We start from the raw sequence: 18,151 nt of genomic DNA, 5'->3' as shown, positions 1-18,151 counted from the left end.
ATTGCAGCAGACGACCACATCCGGTTCCACTCCTATCGGCTAAAAACAAGAAGCGGCTCCAGTGGGCACGTGATCACCAACACTAGTGGAAATTGAGGAGGTGGAAAAACATAGCCTAGTCCGACTAATCCCTGTTCCTGTTGCGTCATGCTGATGGCAGAACCAGGATTTGGCATTAAAAGCGTTGAGTCCATGGCCGCATCCTGCCTGGTGTCAACGGTACAGGCTGGTGATGTAGTGGTGTGGGGAATGTTTTCCTTCCACACGTTAGGTCCCTTGATACCAATTGAGCCAAATTTCCATGCCCCGAACAATTCCGGTTATTCTGGAGGCAAAGGGGGGTCCGACCCACTATTAGATGCGTGTACCTAATAAACTGGCCACTGAGTGTATGACTCTGCTACCACTACTACTTGGCAATGCAACCCGAGTCAGTGGAGTTTATCCACAAAATTTGGGGAAGCACACCAAAATATATAATGTATTTACTATTTTACAATAAACCATCCTGCCTATTCTCCTCTGCCTATTTTATATCCAACTAAAACATGCCTAACCACATCAAATAATAGTTAAATGACCCCCCAGGAATGCGGGCCATTCTAATATTTGACTAAAACATCATTTCAAACCTTGCTTACATTTATTTGTATACAATCACATATCTCTCTATGAGTGGGAATATTTTGTAACAGATTTCAAAAATTAACATCGCTTGGAGCTGATTTGCTGGTGTTTTTACAGTCTTATCCCCCCAAATATGTATATATATTCTTTTTTTATCACCCGAGGGCCAAATTCAGCCCGCAGACCGCCAGTTGGGGAACCGTAACATAGACCATTATTAATTGAGAAACAATTATATCTCTAGTAAAATTAACAATTGGAAGAATAGTATATCCTTTCAACATATGCCATTCATATGACATGCAGCTTTCGGGTATTAGATCTTGCAGACAGAAATATGACAGACAAGTGTGCATCATCATTATCAACACACAGAGCCTTGGACACATTAAAGAGATACCAAATTGAAACATTTTATTACCTTATACATGTGTGTATTGAAAAGCATTATGCTTAAAACAAAAAAATAATAATTACAATCAATGTTTTTGTACTGCTCAGTCACACAAATGTCTCATAAAACAAAATTCATAGCAGGAATGCACAAAGTATTAAAATTCTATTTCATATTTAAAAGAACGACATTCCCTCAGGGACCCTTGTGTTTAGAATACGATACAATTGTATTTGTCTTTTCGGGGTGTTGGTTTGCTTCACACGAACCTCGACCACGTCAACTAAACACTGGGACAGGAACTGTAACGTCCAGGATGGCGACTCCTCTCCAGTTGGCTCGAGCCGACACAAAAAAGCCCCATACTAAAGATAAAAGGCCAAACCCCCACAAGACGACCGACGAGGAGATATGCCTTTTATATAGTCTTTGTGTAAAACATCTCAGTCCTGAGGGTTGGAAAAGGCAACATAGATCTCAGCTCAGTGCAGTTCCCTGTGCTCCGTTTCACCGCCTTGGTTGTGTGTTTCTTGTATAAACAAACGTATCGACGTTCCGAGTTTGGGAGGCACCTAGACAGCTGTGCTTTTGGTACCGATGTGCGGCCGCGCAAACTCCACAAAATCGTCAATGAGGACCGGCCATGCTCCTTGGAGGGAAGAGACAAACATGACAGAACAACAATGAAATGTCTCTTTTAGATCCATGAGGTAGGACATTGACTAGGCAATATTCTCACTAATGTTTCATGCTTAAAATGAAACTTGCTTTATCTTAAAGGAAGCACAAAGGATGCAGGGTTAAGCAAGTGGTTATTGGAAGAGGCAACAAGTGGGCTGGCTCCATGTTGTTCTATTGACAACTGATTCCATTGTCAAGCACCTGACCTGAGGCAATGGGTAGCTATAGTTTTTAGCCCTAGTAAAACAAACACAAACCTTCCTCGTCATAATTGGACATGTCATCAGTTATCATTGTGCTGAAGTCTAACAAGAGGTTCCAGGTGTCCTTAGGGATTGATCGTTTATGGTGCTCCTGCAGGGGAAGTAGAGGAAAACATCCAAATGAGCATCAAGAGAAACAACTAACCTCCATTTATCATCCTACATGTTTATTGAAGCCTTCAACTGAAGAAAAACCACCATCCAATTTCCCCTCTGGGGATCAATAAAGTGTATTCAATTAAGTGAAAATATATAACTTACCACTAAAAATGTGTTCCATAGGTCCAGGAATTTGAATCTTCCAGCCAGTACTAAATTCCAATACGCAATTGCCATTTCTAAGTCTAGAAAATGCACAACAATGAGGACATGTCTGAGAGAAATCCAAGTCCAAGGAGCAGAGTAGACTATGAAAATAGATCAGGAAAGTCAAAATGGATTGCTTACCCAAACCTTTCTGGCCAGGATTCTTTGCAAAGTTAAATGTAAACTGGTAAAAGTCCTTAAATTTCACTTGGTCCTTTAACTCTTGCTCCATTTTTGGTAGTTGGGCTTTTAGTTTCTCTATACTGTCACACCTGAGGAGAACAAAATAAGCTTTAGCACCAATTACAAGTTTAAGGGTTAGCCTACCTGATGTGGAGAAAGAAGAGCTTAGCCTACATTCTGTTACACAACTCAATGGCTGATTGTGATGATGGATGACAATTTCCTCTATAGTTACATGATGAAACCAGTTAACACAAAAACACGTTGTCAATTAGAGTCAGTCAAATTGGACACAGAAATAAAGTCAAACCTATCTCTTGCAAAGGCCGTCCTCACCCTTGTTCTGCCATCCCGTCCATGAACTCCTGTCTGGAGAACTCGCACTGTGTTGCTGCCCGGAACTTCCAGGCAATGAGGAGCACACTAATACTGGCCGGGTCCAGGCCCAGGTCATCACAGAACTGCTGGATGCCATCTATACCGATCTTGTTGTCATCTTGTGGGTCTAAGTAAAGGATAAGGGGGGAAGTTGTTCAATTAATACTTTCGCCATTGTGAGCTACTTGACTGACAAATGGGTAAACTGACAGACAATTTACCCATTTGGCCTGTCTTTCTTTGATGATATCCATTTTATATGATTTTGGTGGTGAAAGTTGGTGAAGTACGTTTCCACAGCATGCATGGCATATAGCAGTTTTTATTTTTTACAGTCAGTAATACTGCTGTCGTTTTTACTGTCTTAAACCCTTGACAACCTTGAGTGATGACACTTACCTCTGTATCTGTTGTAGAGCTGTTCTAACTTTTTCTTGTCTAACGCTCCTTTTAGATTTGAATGGTAGAGGTCTGGATTTTGGAAAAAGTTGTCTGTGGCGACATCTAGTTTCCAGTCATTCTGTGACAGACAGGTCAATGCAGTCTTCTCATTCGATTGTGTGAAGATCATGAACTGTCGAACTTTATCCTTCTGTGAGGACTTCAGCTTGTTCTGGGTAAAGACAGACATTTTCAGGACAAACAATAAAGAGTACGCAGGTTAAAGGCACAACCTGTAGCTTTTATTCTGACAATGCTTTGTCAAAACTAAAACCATTACTTTTAACTCCTGCGCATTTCCCAAATGACACCTGAAGTATAGCTCTACTCAGGCTCAGAATTGTGAGAACTTTCAAAACAGTATAGCCTTAGGTAGAAATGCCATTCCTGGCAGCAGTCTGCAAACCTAACAATACATGCATCCATTGCACACTTCTTCTTATGGTATCTTGTCAATAACCATAATCTTGAATGCATGTTATAATAGCTTGCTTATAGCCACGGAGGTCGTTTTGAAAAGTTATTTAGTTGTCTAATAATGACTTTCCTTTAGGTATCTACCCAACACAACGTAAAACTGCTTAGTCGACTATGCATGCAAGGTTTGGGTGCAGAAAGGTGTTACCATGACATACAGAGCACAACAATTAAGTTATTGTGGCATTCACACATCCTAATCCAGTATGCACTTTACTTAGCCAAGGCGTTTAAAGGCAAAACAAACAGGCCTAGTCAAAGCTATGATCCGCGACTGCGCATATATGTTCATTTTAACGAGAAGCTAGCTGAGATTGGTTGGATTCTTTAGCAAGGTTACACTGCTAAATTGACTGTCTAGAATATGTTGTTGACTATAGCTGTCTGACAACCTAGCTATGCTGCATTATTGACACGCTAGGTTGTTCAATGACAATGAACCGAAATCCAGTCGAGTTGCTAAAAAACTAGCTAGCTAACAGTAACAGCTAGCTAACGTTAGCAGTGTTTAGGATGAAAAACAAAGGTAACAGATAACCGTTTACGCAAGTTTGTTTAAATTCAGTGTTTATAGTGTTGATTTGATCAACTATGGAGGGGATAACTACAAATAGACACCAAAAACGAAATAAACAGAACATGTTCCTCACCATGTTTGTAATTGCCCAACTCCCGTTTCCCACCGCTGTGAAGCAGGCAAGAATAATTAGCTAAACTCTTCCGGGTCACGGATTTTTGGACTCCTTCAGAATAATGGTGTGTTCGTAAATTCACTTTGGAGTGCCTGAGTGCGCTCTGGGCGTTCATATATTCAGAGCGTTGTCAGATTATCCGTTCGTAAATTCAGAGCGTTTCGGCTCTCGGAGCGTACACTGAACGAGCGTTCTGACCTCACAACGGCAGTCAATAACCCAAGCTAATTTGGCTAAAGTTGGCTAGCTAGCTTGCAATTTCCAGACACAAATGAGAGAAGACCTCACTCTGACCAATTTACTCGCCTTAGCATACTTAACTCGCCTGTAACTGTGCTGCTGGCAACGTTTTAATAATGTTTTTTTTTTGCCAACGTTTTCTAACACCACCGGTCATATTCAACCGGTGTTGAGCGTTCGTAAATTCATCAGTTATTCTGCGCTCTGGCACACTCAGACGAGAGTGCTCTGAAATCGGAGTAGATAGCCAGAGGGAATTCACGAATGCACCCTAAGAAATAGTTTTTTCTTAGAAAGAGTCCCGTCCTGTTAACTTTGTAAATGAATTATTATGTAAAATGTGCACAATTATCGATATATTTGACACTACATACAAATAATGATTAAAAGTATTTCTATAAGATGTGTGATTTTTTGTCGGATTTTTTGTTAAACCTAAATGATCAACACATGTTTTGTGTGTGTAATTTTATCATTTATTGGACTGTACACCATTTTCTGTATGTTGTGTCGCAGTTAAATGGGGGACCATTCTACTCAGGAGTAGGTTTACACCCCAAGCAGGGTTGCTGCTCATTGTGCGGCCCTAAAGGCCAAGCACCACTGGCTGAAAATACATTTTTGCATTTACCTATCAATTTTGGTATTTCGGTCCATTAATATTAGTATTTTCAAAAAGTAAACATAACAATTTCCAAAACTTGATGAAACTGTATATTTTCTTTAGTTTATCATACTACCGTCATACATTTTGATGAATTTTTAACCACTTTAAAATGGACATGCAGTACCTTCAGAAAGTATTCACACCCCATTGACCTTTTTCCACATATTGTTATGTTACAGCCTGAATTTTTTTATTGATTAAATTGAGATGTTTTGTTACTGGCCTACACTCAATACCCCATAATGTCAAAGTGGAATTATGTTTACAAATTAATAAAAAATGAAAAGCTGAAATGTCTTGAGTATTCAAAATCCTTGTTATGGCAAGCCTAAATCAGTTCAGGAGTAAAAATGTGCATAACAAGTCACACTTTGTGTGCAATAATAGGGTTTAACATGATCTTTGAATGACTACCTCATCTCTGTACCTCACACATACGATTATCTGAAAGGTCCCTCAGTCGAGCAGTGAATTTCAAACACAGATTCAACCACAAAGACCAGGGATGTTTTCCAATACCTTGCAGATGGGGGAAAAAAAAGACATTCAATATCCCTTTGAGCATGGTGAAGTTATTAATTACACTTTGGATGGTGTATCAATACACCCAGTCACTACAAAGAGACAGGCGTCCTTCCTAACTCAGTTGCCGGAGAGGAAGGAAACCGCTCAGGGATTTCACCATGAGGCCAATGGTAACTTTAACACAGTTACATAGTTTAATGGCTGTGATAGGAGAAAACTGAGGCTGGATCAACAACATTGTAGTTACTCCACAATGCTAACGTAATTGACAGAGTGAAAAGAAGGAAGCCTGTACAGAATAAAAATATTCCAAAACATGCATCCTGTTTGCAACAAGGCACTAGTAATACTGCAAAAAAAATGTGCCAGTGCAATTAGCTTTTTGTCCTGAATACAAAGTGTTATATTTGGGGAAAATCCAATACTAGACATTACTGAGTACCACTCTCCATATTTTCAAGCATAGTGGTGGCTGCATCATGTTATGGGCATGCTTGTAATCGTTAAGGACTTGGGAGTTTTTTAGAATAAAAAAGAAACGGTATGGAGCTAAGAACAGGCAAAATCTTAGAGGAAAACCTGGTGCAGTCTGCTTTCCACCAGACACTGGGAGATGAATTCGCCTTTCAGCAGGACAATTACCTAAAACACAAGGCCAAATCTACACTGGAGTTGCTTACCAAGTAGACAGTGAATGTTCCTGAGTGGCCGAGTTACAGTTTTGACTTAAAATCTACTTGAAAATCTATGGCAAGACCTTCAAATGGTTGTCTAGCAATAATCAACAACCAATTTGACAGAGCTTGAAGAATTTTGAAAATAATACATGGGCAAATGTTGCACAATCCAAGTGTGGAAAAGCTCTTAGAGACTTCTACAAAGTATTGACTCAGTGGTGTGAATACTTATGTAAATTGGATATTTCTGTATTTAATTTTACAATACATTTCTAACATTTCAGAAATCGTGTGTGTGTAGAATCAATTTAATCGAGTTTGAATTCAGGCTGTAACACAACAAAATCTGGAATAAGTCAAGGGGTATGAATACTTTCTAAAGGCACTGTAGAGATGTTTTCTAATAATTGTATTGAAAAACATACGACTGCCATGCAATGGTTTATAATTGTATTATTTTATTAGTTGTCACAACATTTTAATCACTAGCACATTTCTCCATCAAAGTTTTGGGTTTGTAGGAAAAGTCTTCATATGAGAAATGAAATGAGAGATTTCTGTATTTCATTTTCAATACATAAAATTGCACTTTCTTTTCACTTTGTCATTATGCATTATGCATTATGCATCGCAGTGCTAACTGTGCCACTAGAGATCCTGGTTCGAATCCAGGCTCTGTCGCAGCCGGCCGCGACCAGGAGACTCATGGGCGGCGCACAATTGGCCCAGCGTCGTCCAGGGTAGGGGAGGGAATGGCCGGCAGGGATGTAGCTCAGTTGATAGAGCATGGCGTTTGCAATGCCAGGGTTGTGGGTTCGATTCCCACGGGGGGCCAGTATAAAAAATAAAAAAATAAAAAAATGTATTCACTAACTGTAAGTCGCTCTGGATAAGAGCGTCTGCCAAATGACTAAAATGTAAATTATGGGGTATTGTGTGTAGATGAGAAGAAGAAAAAATGTTTTAATCCATTTTTAATTCAGGCTGTAACACAACAAAATGTGGAATAAGTCAAGGGGTATGAATACTTTTTGAAGGCACTGTACATCAATCATTTCAAAGCTCACTACATTAAATTACACATAATTTAAAAGGCCATTTCATAGAGAGTGTTACAAACTGGACTAGGCCTATATTTAATAACTTATTTTGAAGAGATGGTGATTGGGTCTAAATAGGCGTTTGTTGTTTGGTAGTCTAAATTCAGTGTACTTGTCTTTAACTGCCATTTCCCCGAAAGTCAGACTCTTCCCACACACCAGCTCATTATTCTCAGCTCCAGAAGCACCTGCTATCACCACATTTTGTGTGGTTATCCTTAGCGGGAATTGTTGATATGTTGTAAATTTTTTATTCTAGATAATAGTTTCTTTGGAAAAATGCACCAAAAATCTTTAGTATTTTACAGATAGAAAGATGAGTGTCTTAACAAAATAAAACCCAAAATGTTCTTGAAACGCCCCATAACATTTGTTGTGTATTCGGAGAACATTGTAACCAAGTTCTGCTAGACATTAAGGCAATGTTCTCCTAACATTAACACCAAAACATTTTATTTAATTTTTTATGTTGCTGACAGATAGAATGTTCCCCTAACTAATGGAAAACTGGACAATTAAACAGGTGAACATTACAAAAACGTTCTCCCTATAATTTTTAGCTGGGTTTGCACCTGCAGGTTTTACACAAGTGAAATACTGTATTTAGCTATCAAATGCAATACTTTGTAGTTGGGGTTTTAGTTGTGAGATTGATAGTGGCGTACATTTCTGGGAGGGAATTCACTGGATTGAATGGTTTACTTTACACAACAAAAACATGTATACGTTTTTTCCATGGGCCTGGGCTGGGAATGCTATATATTTAGTTAGAAAATAATCCAAACCATTCCAAATGTATGAGTGGTAAAACAGGGCGTTACTACACATGACATGAGAAATGAGAAACAGAGACTGTGTGAGGTCAGAAATTATTTCATAAAGTTGATATGTTGTCTTGGCAAAGAGTAAATTTCCCATAGAATTTAGCATGCCATGAATTTTGACATGATGAGGACTCCGTAGCAACCCAAATACCTGCAACTTGTGCTGCAATATCCTTCCGCTATAAAATAGTCTACATTTTTGTTGTTTTCGCTTTATAGAACGCAGCTTCACAGTATTAACACATAAAACATAAATATTTGTCTATTAAAAAGATTGTCTTTGTGTGGAGAATGTCTTGTCTGTCCCGAAAAATTACCAGATTTACTGTTGACATATCAGTGAAAATAGTCCGGCCATATAAAATCGCTTGTCCTCCTCTCCGTAGATCTTTTCCAGTCGCATGTTGAAGTTTGAGTGGATCATGTCTAGCGATTCTCCTGATTACAACAGGTAAAGCCTTGTTTCATGGCGTCACATTAAAATGACATGTATTACATTATTTATAGACCTGCATTTTCCATGCATCTTGTAGCTATTCGTAGGAAACTAGCTAGCTAGGTGGCTTACAACGCCGGACCCCATTGGCATTAGCTTGCTAGCTTAATGTTAGTTAACGTTAGCTATCCATGTTAGTTCTCTGTCAAGATGCTAGGTCACGTCTGCCTCATATTTAGCTGATGCAAAGAATATGCAGTAAAATATACAATTTGGTTACCTAGACACAATTTACACATTTACTAACTGTAGGCTTGTCATTTTACACAAAACCAATTAGATAATGTCAGATGGTGTCATCCACGGCCTAGTTCCAGCCTTGGTTGAACTAAGTTTCAGCCAGACTAGCGCAATGATGGCTTTGGTTCCAGCTAGTTCGGCTAAATTAGTTATCTAGGTTGCTAACTTTGGTTAACTAGCTAGTCAGCTTACTAACGTTGCCACGCACTGACTGAGTTGGCAGCAGGATTAGAGGGGGAATTTTTTAAAATTAATATTAGCTAAATTTTTTGAATTTCATCGGTTTATCAGCTCCAACGGAGATTAGTTAGCTTAAAAAATGGTGCTCCATTTGGGATGTGGACAAGTGCGAGACAAACCAACCAAGTCGGTGAAGTTGGGACACCACAGGTCTCACTCAATAAGCAACACTAGCTAAATGTAATTTCTATATATTTTTTGTATTTTACTCCTCACACTTACATGTCAAACTTCCCACTTGGCTGATGAGGATTTTCCTGTAATTGCTTCACCAACCCTCTCCCAATAACCATATTGAAATTAATCTGAATGTTTTGGTTGCTCAGTATGTCTGATGCTGCTCCTTATTTTCACCTATAGCTCAAGAGATCGTGAGCATGATGCAGGGCCAGAGGGGATGGAGCCTGATGGTGTCATCGAGGTATGGTCTTAACTCTCTCCTAGCGAAATCAATTAATTTGGGTAAAATAAATTATGGATCTGAGGATTAGGGTAATCTATCCATGACTGCATTGGTTTGAAAGTTTACCCGACTCCTTGCACATAACTTGTTATAGGGGATTTCAGTTCCCTTCTGTAACAAGGTTTGAGTGAAATGATGGCATTTCATCTTTCGGGACAGACCTGATAATGGTGACACCTTTCTATACTGATCACTCAACCTCAAGCGTAGGCCTGCAGTTGACTCACTGTCATCGTAACAATTTGTACACTGAACTAAATACTCATGTTATTGTGCAGAGCAACTGGAACGAGATTACTGACAACTTCGATGATATGGCCCTGAAGGAGACACTCCTTAGGGGTATTTATGCGTATGGTTTTGAGAAGCCATCGGCCATTCAACAGAGGGCAATCATTCCGTGTATCAAAGGTATGTAAATCAATGGTTTGTTTATACCAATAAATGAAAGTTGAACATCCTCTCATTGAGTGAAATGATGGTATACCATCTTTTGGGACTGCAATGGAGAACTACTTTTGAGTGTTAATGATCACTCAAGTGAATGAGGACTTAATTTGCATTCTGATCATGAAACCCCTTTGCTCCCACCCCCCAGGCTTTGATGTCATTGCCCAAGCCCAGTCAGGCACTGGCAAGACTGCCACGTTTGCCATCTCTATTTTGCAGCAACTGGACATGGAGCAGAAAGAGACCCAGGCTTTGGTACTGGCCCCCACCAGGGAGCTGGCTCAGCAGGTATGCTGTACCTGAGGTCAGGATAAACTTAAGTGTATCAGACCAAGGCGGCATATTAAGTCTCAAACCAAAAAGGTATTTATATTTTCCCCACTTCCTTCCTTCATGCAAAATCAACTAATTGGATTAAAGGAGGTGACAGATCTCTTAGGATCGGTGTAGTCTCTGTCCATGACTGCATTGCTCTGAAAGTTGACCTGACTACTTGCCTACCACTTGTTTATAGGGGATTTCAGTTCCCTTCTGTAATGAGGGTTGAGTGAAATGATGTCATTTCATCTTTCGGGACAGACCTGATAATGGTGACAACTTTTTATGCTGATCACTCAAGAAACCCTCCAGTCTAGTTTAATACATTGATGCCAAGCGCAAATCACCATGAAACATATTGTTTTACCCATTTCAGATCCAGAAGGTGATTCTGGCTCTGGGGGACTACATGGGGGCTGCCTGCCATGCCTGCATTGGGGGCACCAACGTCCGCAACGAGATGCAGAAGTTGACGGCCGAGGCCCCCCACATAGTGGTGGGGACTCCAGGCCGGGTGTTTGACATGCTTAACAGGAGATACCTGTGTAAGTACTCATCAGTGTAAGTATCTGCCATCTGACCAACTCATTTCTCTCTTGTCCATTGGCATTCTTTAGAGGCCTTCCTAGCTTGTTGATCACAATACATGTGCTAAGTTGCAGTCTTGTCTACTTCATTGTAGCTCCGAAATGCATCAAGATGTTTGTCCTGGACGAAGCTGATGAGATGCTGAGTCGAGGTTTTAAGGATCAGATCTATGAGATCTTTCAGAAACTGAGCACAAACATCCAAGTAGGTCTCTTTTTTATAAATTATTAAATAAAACTATTTATTCTATACTGAACAAAAATAAACGCAACATGTAAAGTTTTGGTCCCATGTTTAATGAGCTGAAATAAAAGATCCCAGAAAAATGTACATACCTACCTGAAAGCTTATTTCTCAAATGTTGTGCACAAATGTGTTTACATCCCTGTTAGTTAGCATTTCAACTTTGCCAAGATGATCCATCCACCTGACAGTTGTGACTTATCAAGAAGCTGATTATACAGCATGATTACACAGGTGCACCTTGTGCTAGGGACAAAAGGCCACTCTAAAATATGCCGTTTTGTCACACAACACAATGCCACAGATGTTTCAAGGGAGTGTCCAGTTGGCATGCTGACTGCAGGAATGCCCACCAGAGCTGTTGGCAGAGAAGTTCATTTTCATTTTTGTAGTTTTAGAGAATTTCGCAGCATGTCCAACTGGCCTCACAACCATAGACCACATGTAGCCACGCCAGGCCAGGACCTCAACATCCAGCTTCTTCACCTGCGGGATCATCTGAGACCGCCACCCGGACAGCTAATGAAACTGGGTTTGCACAACTGGATAATTTCTGCACAAACTGTCAGTCTCAGGGAAGCTCATCTGCATGATCGTCGTCCTGACTAGGGTCTTGACCTGACTGCAGTTTAGTGTCGTAACCGACTTCGATGGGAAAATGCTCACCTTCGATGGCCACTGGCACGCTGGGGTAGTGTGCTCTTCACAGATTTGTTTTCAACGCTACTGAGCAGACGAGTGGTTTGCTGATGTCAGCGTTGTGAACAGTGCCTCATGGTGGGGTTATGGTATGGGCAGGCATAAGCTACGGACAACGAACACAATTGCATTTTATTGATGGCAATTTGAATGAAGAGATACCGTGACGAGATCCTGAGGCCCATTGTTGTGCCATTCATCCGCCGCCATCACCTCATGTTTCAGCATAATGCACAGCCCCATGTCGCAAGGATCTGTACACAATTCCTGGAAGCTCAATGTCCCAGTTCTTCCATGGCCTGCATACTCACCAGACATGTCACCCATCGAGCATATAGGGATGCTCTGGCTCAACGTGTACGACAGCATGTTCCACAGCTATTGAAGAGGAGTGGGACAACATTCCACAGGCAACAATCAACCGCCTGATCAACTCTATGCAAAGGATTAATTCATTTCTGTGTTTATAATTGGGTTTTCTGTTATAACAATTTATTTTTGTACTTATGTATTGTATATTGCTTTATGGTGTTTTCATATAAGCCCTTGGGCTTACATCACCTGCACCCTGTTTCAAAGTTTTTTTTAAAAATTCAAATCTCACTTTGTGTAAATAAAACTAAACAGCCTGATCAACTCTGAGACGGAGATGTGTTGCACTGCATGAGGCAAATGGTATTCACACCAGATACTGTTTTTTGATTCGCACCCCTGACAAAAAAAAAAAAAAGCTAACTGTGACCAACAGATGCATATCTGTGTTCCCAGTCATGTGAAATCCATAGATTGAGGCCTAATTTATTTCAATTGACTGATTCCCTTGTATGAACACAACAATTTCAACAATGTTACAGTTCATGTAAGGAAGTAAGTCAATTGAAAAATTCATTAGGCCCTAATCTATTAATTTCACGACTGGGCAGGGGTGCAGCCATGGGCCCACCCACTGGGGAGCCAGGCCCAGCCACTTACTAGCCAGACCCACCCACTGGGGAGCCAGGCCCAGCCACTTACTAGCCAGACCCACCCACTGGGGAGCCAGGCCCAGCCACTTACTAGCCAGACCCACCCACTGGGGAGCCAGGCCCAGCCTATCACAATGAGTTTTCCCCCACAAGGGCTTTATTAGACAAATACTCTTCAGTTTCATCAGCTGTCTCAGACAATCCCGCAGGTGAAGAAGCTGGATGTGGAGGTCCTGGGCTGGTGTGGTTGTGAGGCCGGTTGGATGTGCTGCCAAATTCTCTAAAACTATGTTGGACGCGGCTTATGGTAGAGAAATTAAAATCTCTGGCAACAGCTCTAGTGGACATTCCTGCAGTCAGCATGCCAATTGCACACTCCCTCAACTTGAGAGCTTTGTGGCAAAACTGCACATTTTAGTGGCCTTTTATTGTCTCCAGCACATGGTGCATCTGTAATGGTCATGCTGTTTAATCACCTTGATATGCCACACCTGTGAGGTGGATGGATTATCTTGGCAAAGAAGAAATGCTCACTAACAGGGATGTAAACAAATTTGTGCACAACATTTTAGAAAAGCTTTTTGTGTGTATGGACATTTTCTGGGATCTTTTATTTCAGCTCATGAAACATGGGACCAACACTTTACATGTTTTTATATTTTTGTTCAGTATAACTCGGGAATATCTTTAATTGTTTTGTATAGTTCTGTGTATATACTTGCACAATTTTACTCATGCATATGAATACATTTTCAGATTGCATGCTAGTGCTTTGCTGAAGAGAATAGGAGTTGAACCTGTAACCTTGTAGTCAGAAGGCAATCACATGGTTGTTTTCCCTAGTCACCCCACTTCCACATGAAATAACTGCTAAAATTGCAGATGCCAGGTTAGCTTGGTTTAAGCAGTAATGCTAGCAGAGTATTGCGTGGGTATGAGTCGTGGTCGAACCTCTTAATGTTCGTTGTCGTCTGTCTCGAGGCCCAGTGCAACAATTAATCAGCAACTTTGTATGACAGGCGCATTTCTCCAGTTCACAGAGTAATGAGTTTCTCCGGTATCTCCACAGGTGGTCCTCCTCTCTGCCACCATGCCAGCGGATGTCCTGGAGGTGACCAAGAAGTTCATGCGAGAGCCCATTCGCATCCTGGTGAAGAAGGAGGAGCTTACCCTGGAGGGTATCAAGCAGTTCTACATCAATGTAGAGCGAGAGGTGGGTAGTGTTCACCAACGCCATGGCTCCATATTTATCCAGTTGCAAATGTTGAGTTCCAGTAGTCCAACCAAGGATCTAGCGTTTCCCTTTTAAAGCACCCTGCTATAATTGTGGGGGTGAAGCCTCTGGGCTTGGCCCTTGCAGGCATGTGAGCATGGGTACACCAAGGAAGAAAAGTGAAGGCAGTGTCGCAAATGAGGCTAGGGTGGACCGCTTTCTTAATGTCCGGGGTCCTATGTCTCAAGATTCTGTGCTACAATATCTCTGAATGTATAATGTTCCATTTAGAAATATTTTGTCATAAGGCTAGCCAGGCCTGCTCAGTACCCTTCCTGTTTCTTCCAGGAGTGGAAGTTGGACACGCTGTGCGACCTGTACGAGACTCTGACAATCACTCAGGCAGTCATCTTCCTCAACACCAGGAGGAAGGTCGACTGGCTGACCGAGAAGATGCACGCAAGGGACTTTACTGTCTCTGCTCTGGTAAGACCACCAGAAACATTGCTACCAGAATTATAATGGAGCTCAAATGCTGTCATATTGGACATAAAGTTGTATTAGAAAGTTCATGTTGAATGAACACGTTTTTGTTTTGTTTAAATACATATATATCTATATATATTTCTAGCATGGAGACATGGACCAGAAAGAAAGGGATGTGATCATGAGGGAGTTCAGGTCTGGCTCCAGCAGAGTGCTCATCACTACTGACTTACTGGTGAGTCTACACTCTGATCTACCCACTGTCATTAGTGATGACTTAACATGTGTGCATGATATTGTGTTATCCCAAAATGCAACCCAAAAGGTTTTTCTCAGCGATGGCCCTTTGTATGGCTTAGCAGTAATACCTTTTGGGAGATGAAAGGTCTGTTCTCCACCACGGATTTCTCTCGCTGTAGGAATCTGTTACTTAATGTCAGACTACATTTAAAAAAAATCAAATTTGCTTTAGATATTCATGTTGGTGCCTCAACTTTGCTTGCTTTGAACTATTGTTCTTTTTGATATTCAGGCTCGAGGAATTGATGTGCAGCAGGTTTCCCTGGTCATAAACTATGACCTTCCTACAAACCGAGAGAATTATATTCACCGGTATGTAATCTGATGAAATGGATGACTTGTGTTATGACTGAATCTTTAATGTAATTGTAAAGTTTGCGCCTGGACCTGACATTTTGTTCCCCCCTCATTTCTACAGAATTGGTCGCGGTGGCCGTTTTGGCAGAAAAGGCGTGGCTATAAACTTTGTGACCGAAGAGGACAAGCGTATCCTTCGGGACATCGAGACGTTTTACAATACGACAGTTGACGAGATGCCTTTGAATGTGGCTGACCTGATTTGAACCAGTGGGTTGAGATTTTTTAGCGCGGTGCTAGCGGTCGTACACTTGCATTGTGCTTACATTATTATTCGAGGCAAACTTCTCTCATTGCTATGCCTGAATCAGACTCCCGATATTTGTAGGATAAGGCGACATCGATGGTCTCTCGTGGACAGTTGTAGATTCTAACCTTTTAGAGTTTGTTGGAGCTACAAAATCCTTGGCGACAGTTAACGTTATGGTTCTTATCAGTTTATTTCAGTGTTCTATTAAGGTTTGTGTAGTGGATGTTCTTCAGCGTTTAGTGATCTTCTTGTGGACAAAACGGTATAAGTGCTGTATTAAGTCTGCCAATTATGTTATGCTAACATATGTTTGGTGTAGTTGCGAGTCTGCACCATTTATGTTATAGATTTAACTCGCCTTTATATTTTATTCAATGTGTTCATTTACGTGTACCAAATTTTATCACTGTCTAAAGTCCTTTGTTTGACCATATTTTGCTTGCATGCAGTTTTACCTCTTAGTTTTCCTGAACTCAACGTTTTGAGCGTGTAGCTATTTTCCCTGAAACTGAATGTCTTAATAAAACCAAACTTGCTGTACTAAATGATACCATGCATTGTAATTTATGAATATTTTAAATAGTTGGTGAATTACCTACTTTTGTTAAGGAGGCTTTGACACAGCGGCATGTTCTTTGAGCCGTCTAGACCAGTGGTTCTCAAACCTCCCTGGGGACCTCAAGCCGTTTCAAGCATTTGTCTATACCAGAGCTAGCACACCTGATTTAGCTTGTCAACTAATATCCAGCCTTTGTTTAGATTTAATCAGGTGAGCTGGTTCAGGGCTACAATCAGGGAGGGAGGCTTTAGTGTTGTCACACTTTTACCCTAGCAAACAGTTGATTTAAAGTGGAACTGACAGCATTTTAGCATCATGAAATATATTTAAAATCTGTTCATATACACTCCCAGGAAGAATGACTTTTTTTGGGGGGTACATTTTTTGACAAGGGAGAACTTTTGGTCACTTTCATGTTTTCATACATTCATAGAATGTTTGGGAACAATGTAAGGCATTTGTGAACATTCTATAGCAGTATAGAGTGGGAAAGTGGCCATGTGTCTGGACAATTAATGGACACTGCAGTAAATAAAACCAAATAAAAACATCTGTCCAGGACCTGGGTCTGCGGTGCACCATCGCCAATCAGAGCTACAGTAGGCCTATATGCAAATAAGCCATTTGCCACATGGGCCTGCCATTTACCTTGAACTGGACTGTGTTTTACTGGCAGTAGTGAATTTAGCCATAAAATACACAACAGATTTCTGCAAATATGTAAATATCAGTCCTCTTACATTTGGGAACTTCACAATAGCTCAGTTGGTAGAGCATGGCACTTGCAACGCCAGGGTTGTGGGTTCGATTCTCACGGGGGGCCAGTATGAAAAATGTATGCATTCACTATGTCGCTCTGGATAAGAGCGTCTGCTAAATGACTAAAATGTAAAAGGGAGGCTCATTGTCTATGCACATCAACAACTAATGCTAGCCAGAGCGAGATGAGCTCAAATCTAACGAGGGAACATTAGATAAACCTTCTCAAACTTTTTCAGCTAGTTCGCTGTCAAAATTGCACTGATAAAAGATGGGGAGTAGTAGCCTGCTCCTTCTGCAGCTTGCCTGCAAATGCATGCTTGTCCCAACTCTTAAAGGGGCAGTAGCCTACCGTGGGTGTACAATTTTCAATTACAGCATTATTTATTCTGCAGTTATTCTATTGCTATTTATTCTGTTAGCAATAAAATGTACATGTTAATAGTATCTTCTGATTACAATTTGTCTCATTTTAGTTAAATGCAATCTATTAGCTTTCTAAATGTAAGTAGGTATATCTAGCTGTCTGATAACACATTCTGATTGAATGTCTTGTCCTGCACTTTGTAAAAACCCAGAGTGCATGTTGGAAAAATATCTTAGTTCCTTTCTAAACATAGCAGTGTGAATGCGAAGAGGATTCGGTCCACAAAATAGGTGAAGTGAACTGGCAAAACAGTTGATTCCTCATTCAAAGTCAAGGACAGTGTGAATACAAAGAGAACTGAGGTATTTCGTTTTTATTTTATTTAGTTTTTTTACCCCAGTTCACTTTAAAGAGGACTATATGTGAAAACACCTTTAGTTTAAAAAATGTTTTCCATGTTCATGTCACATCGGCATCTTCTGCAGCACCATACAGGACTGAGGCCTTTCTCAGTAACTCAATATCGCCACCTAGTGGATCAAAGCCAGCATATATTGTAGAGAACGATAGTTACCGGAGTTGTAACTCCAGTTCTATGAGTGGAGCGGAGCCCCATAGGGGAGCTCTGCTCCTATTGGTTTACCCCGCTGCCTAGGCAGCGAATAGCCTGAGAAAAAATTATG

General features: G+C 40.7%; 2 protein-coding genes and 5 non-coding genes across 8 annotated transcripts; 6 read left to right on the top strand and 1 right to left on the bottom strand.

Annotated features, from left to right (window-relative positions):
- Positions 1-1,020: 1,020 nt before the first annotated feature.
- Positions 1,021-4,700, bottom strand: LOC121534988 (DCN1-like protein 1). The gene is made up of 7 exons (XM_041841637.2): positions 4,401-4,700; positions 3,232-3,445; positions 2,791-2,959; positions 2,413-2,543; positions 2,227-2,309; positions 1,960-2,056; positions 1,021-1,670 (listed from the first exon to the last, which is right to left on the bottom strand). The coding sequence occupies exons 1-7, from the start codon at positions 4,401-4,403 to the stop codon at positions 1,594-1,596; spliced, it is 774 nt and encodes a 257-aa protein (XP_041697571.2). The 5' UTR covers positions 4,404-4,700; the 3' UTR covers positions 1,021-1,593.
- A 4,134-nt stretch (positions 4,701-8,834) lies between these two features.
- Positions 8,835-16,331, top strand: LOC121534982 (eukaryotic initiation factor 4A-II). 2 transcript variants are annotated; one of them, XM_041841628.2, is made up of 11 exons: positions 8,835-8,926; positions 9,812-9,872; positions 10,193-10,325; positions 10,513-10,652; positions 11,059-11,227; positions 11,365-11,474; positions 14,247-14,390; positions 14,739-14,876; positions 15,022-15,111; positions 15,409-15,488; positions 15,595-16,331. In XM_041841628.2, the coding sequence occupies exons 1-11, from the start codon at positions 8,877-8,879 to the stop codon at positions 15,737-15,739; spliced, it is 1,260 nt and encodes a 419-aa protein (XP_041697562.1). In that variant the 5' UTR covers positions 8,835-8,876; the 3' UTR covers positions 15,740-16,331. The 2 variants fall into 2 exon arrangements, with proteins under 2 accessions (XP_041697562.1, XP_041697561.1); XM_041841627.2 differs by having other exon boundaries at positions 11,059-11,243; positions 11,345-11,474.
- Positions 10,040-10,110, top strand: LOC121535834. Its single transcript, XR_005994802.1, has one exon. It is a non-coding gene; the product is annotated as a small nucleolar RNA SNORD2 (small nucleolar RNA).
- LOC121535836 lies at positions 10,383-10,452 on the top strand. The gene has a single exon (XR_005994804.1). It is a non-coding gene; the product is annotated as a small nucleolar RNA SNORD2 (small nucleolar RNA).
- Positions 10,910-10,980, top strand: LOC121535835. Its single transcript, XR_005994803.1, has one exon. It is a non-coding gene; the product is annotated as a small nucleolar RNA SNORD2 (small nucleolar RNA).
- Positions 14,028-14,174, top strand: LOC121535831. The gene has a single exon (XR_005994800.1). It is a non-coding gene; the product is annotated as a small nucleolar RNA SNORA81 (small nucleolar RNA).
- On the top strand, positions 14,474-14,654 carry LOC121535830. Its single transcript, XR_005994799.1, has one exon. It is a non-coding gene; the product is annotated as a small nucleolar RNA SNORA81 (small nucleolar RNA).
- Positions 16,332-18,151: the final 1,820 nt, after the last annotated feature.

The sequence above is a fragment of the Coregonus clupeaformis genome, chromosome 21 (assembly GCF_020615455.1).
Source record: "Coregonus clupeaformis isolate EN_2021a chromosome 21, ASM2061545v1, whole genome shotgun sequence".
Taxonomy (NCBI): domain Eukaryota; kingdom Metazoa; phylum Chordata; class Actinopteri; order Salmoniformes; family Salmonidae; genus Coregonus; species Coregonus clupeaformis.
The sequence above is the reverse complement of the archived record's forward strand: the minus strand, read 5'-3'. Positions and strand labels throughout refer to the sequence as shown.

Coding starts and splice junctions, on each gene's coding strand:
- LOC121534988 (XM_041841637.2), bottom strand. Junction 2,310..2,412: donor TCCTGGCCAGAAAGGTTTGG/GTAAGCAATCCA, acceptor TGCATTTTCTAG/ACTTAGAAATGGCAATTGCG. Junction 2,057..2,226: donor TATGGAACACATTTTTAGTG/GTAAGTTATATA, acceptor CTTCCCCTGCAG/GAGCACCATAAACGATCAAT.
- LOC121534982 (XM_041841627.2), top strand. CDS start 8,877: ATGTTGAAGTTTGAGTGGATCATGTCTAGCGATTCTCCTGATTACAAC. Junction 10,653..11,058: donor CCAGGGAGCTGGCTCAGCAG/GTATGCTGTACC, acceptor TACCCATTTCAG/ATCCAGAAGGTGATTCTGGC. Junction 15,112..15,408: donor TCATCACTACTGACTTACTG/GTGAGTCTACAC, acceptor TTTGATATTCAG/GCTCGAGGAATTGATGTGCA.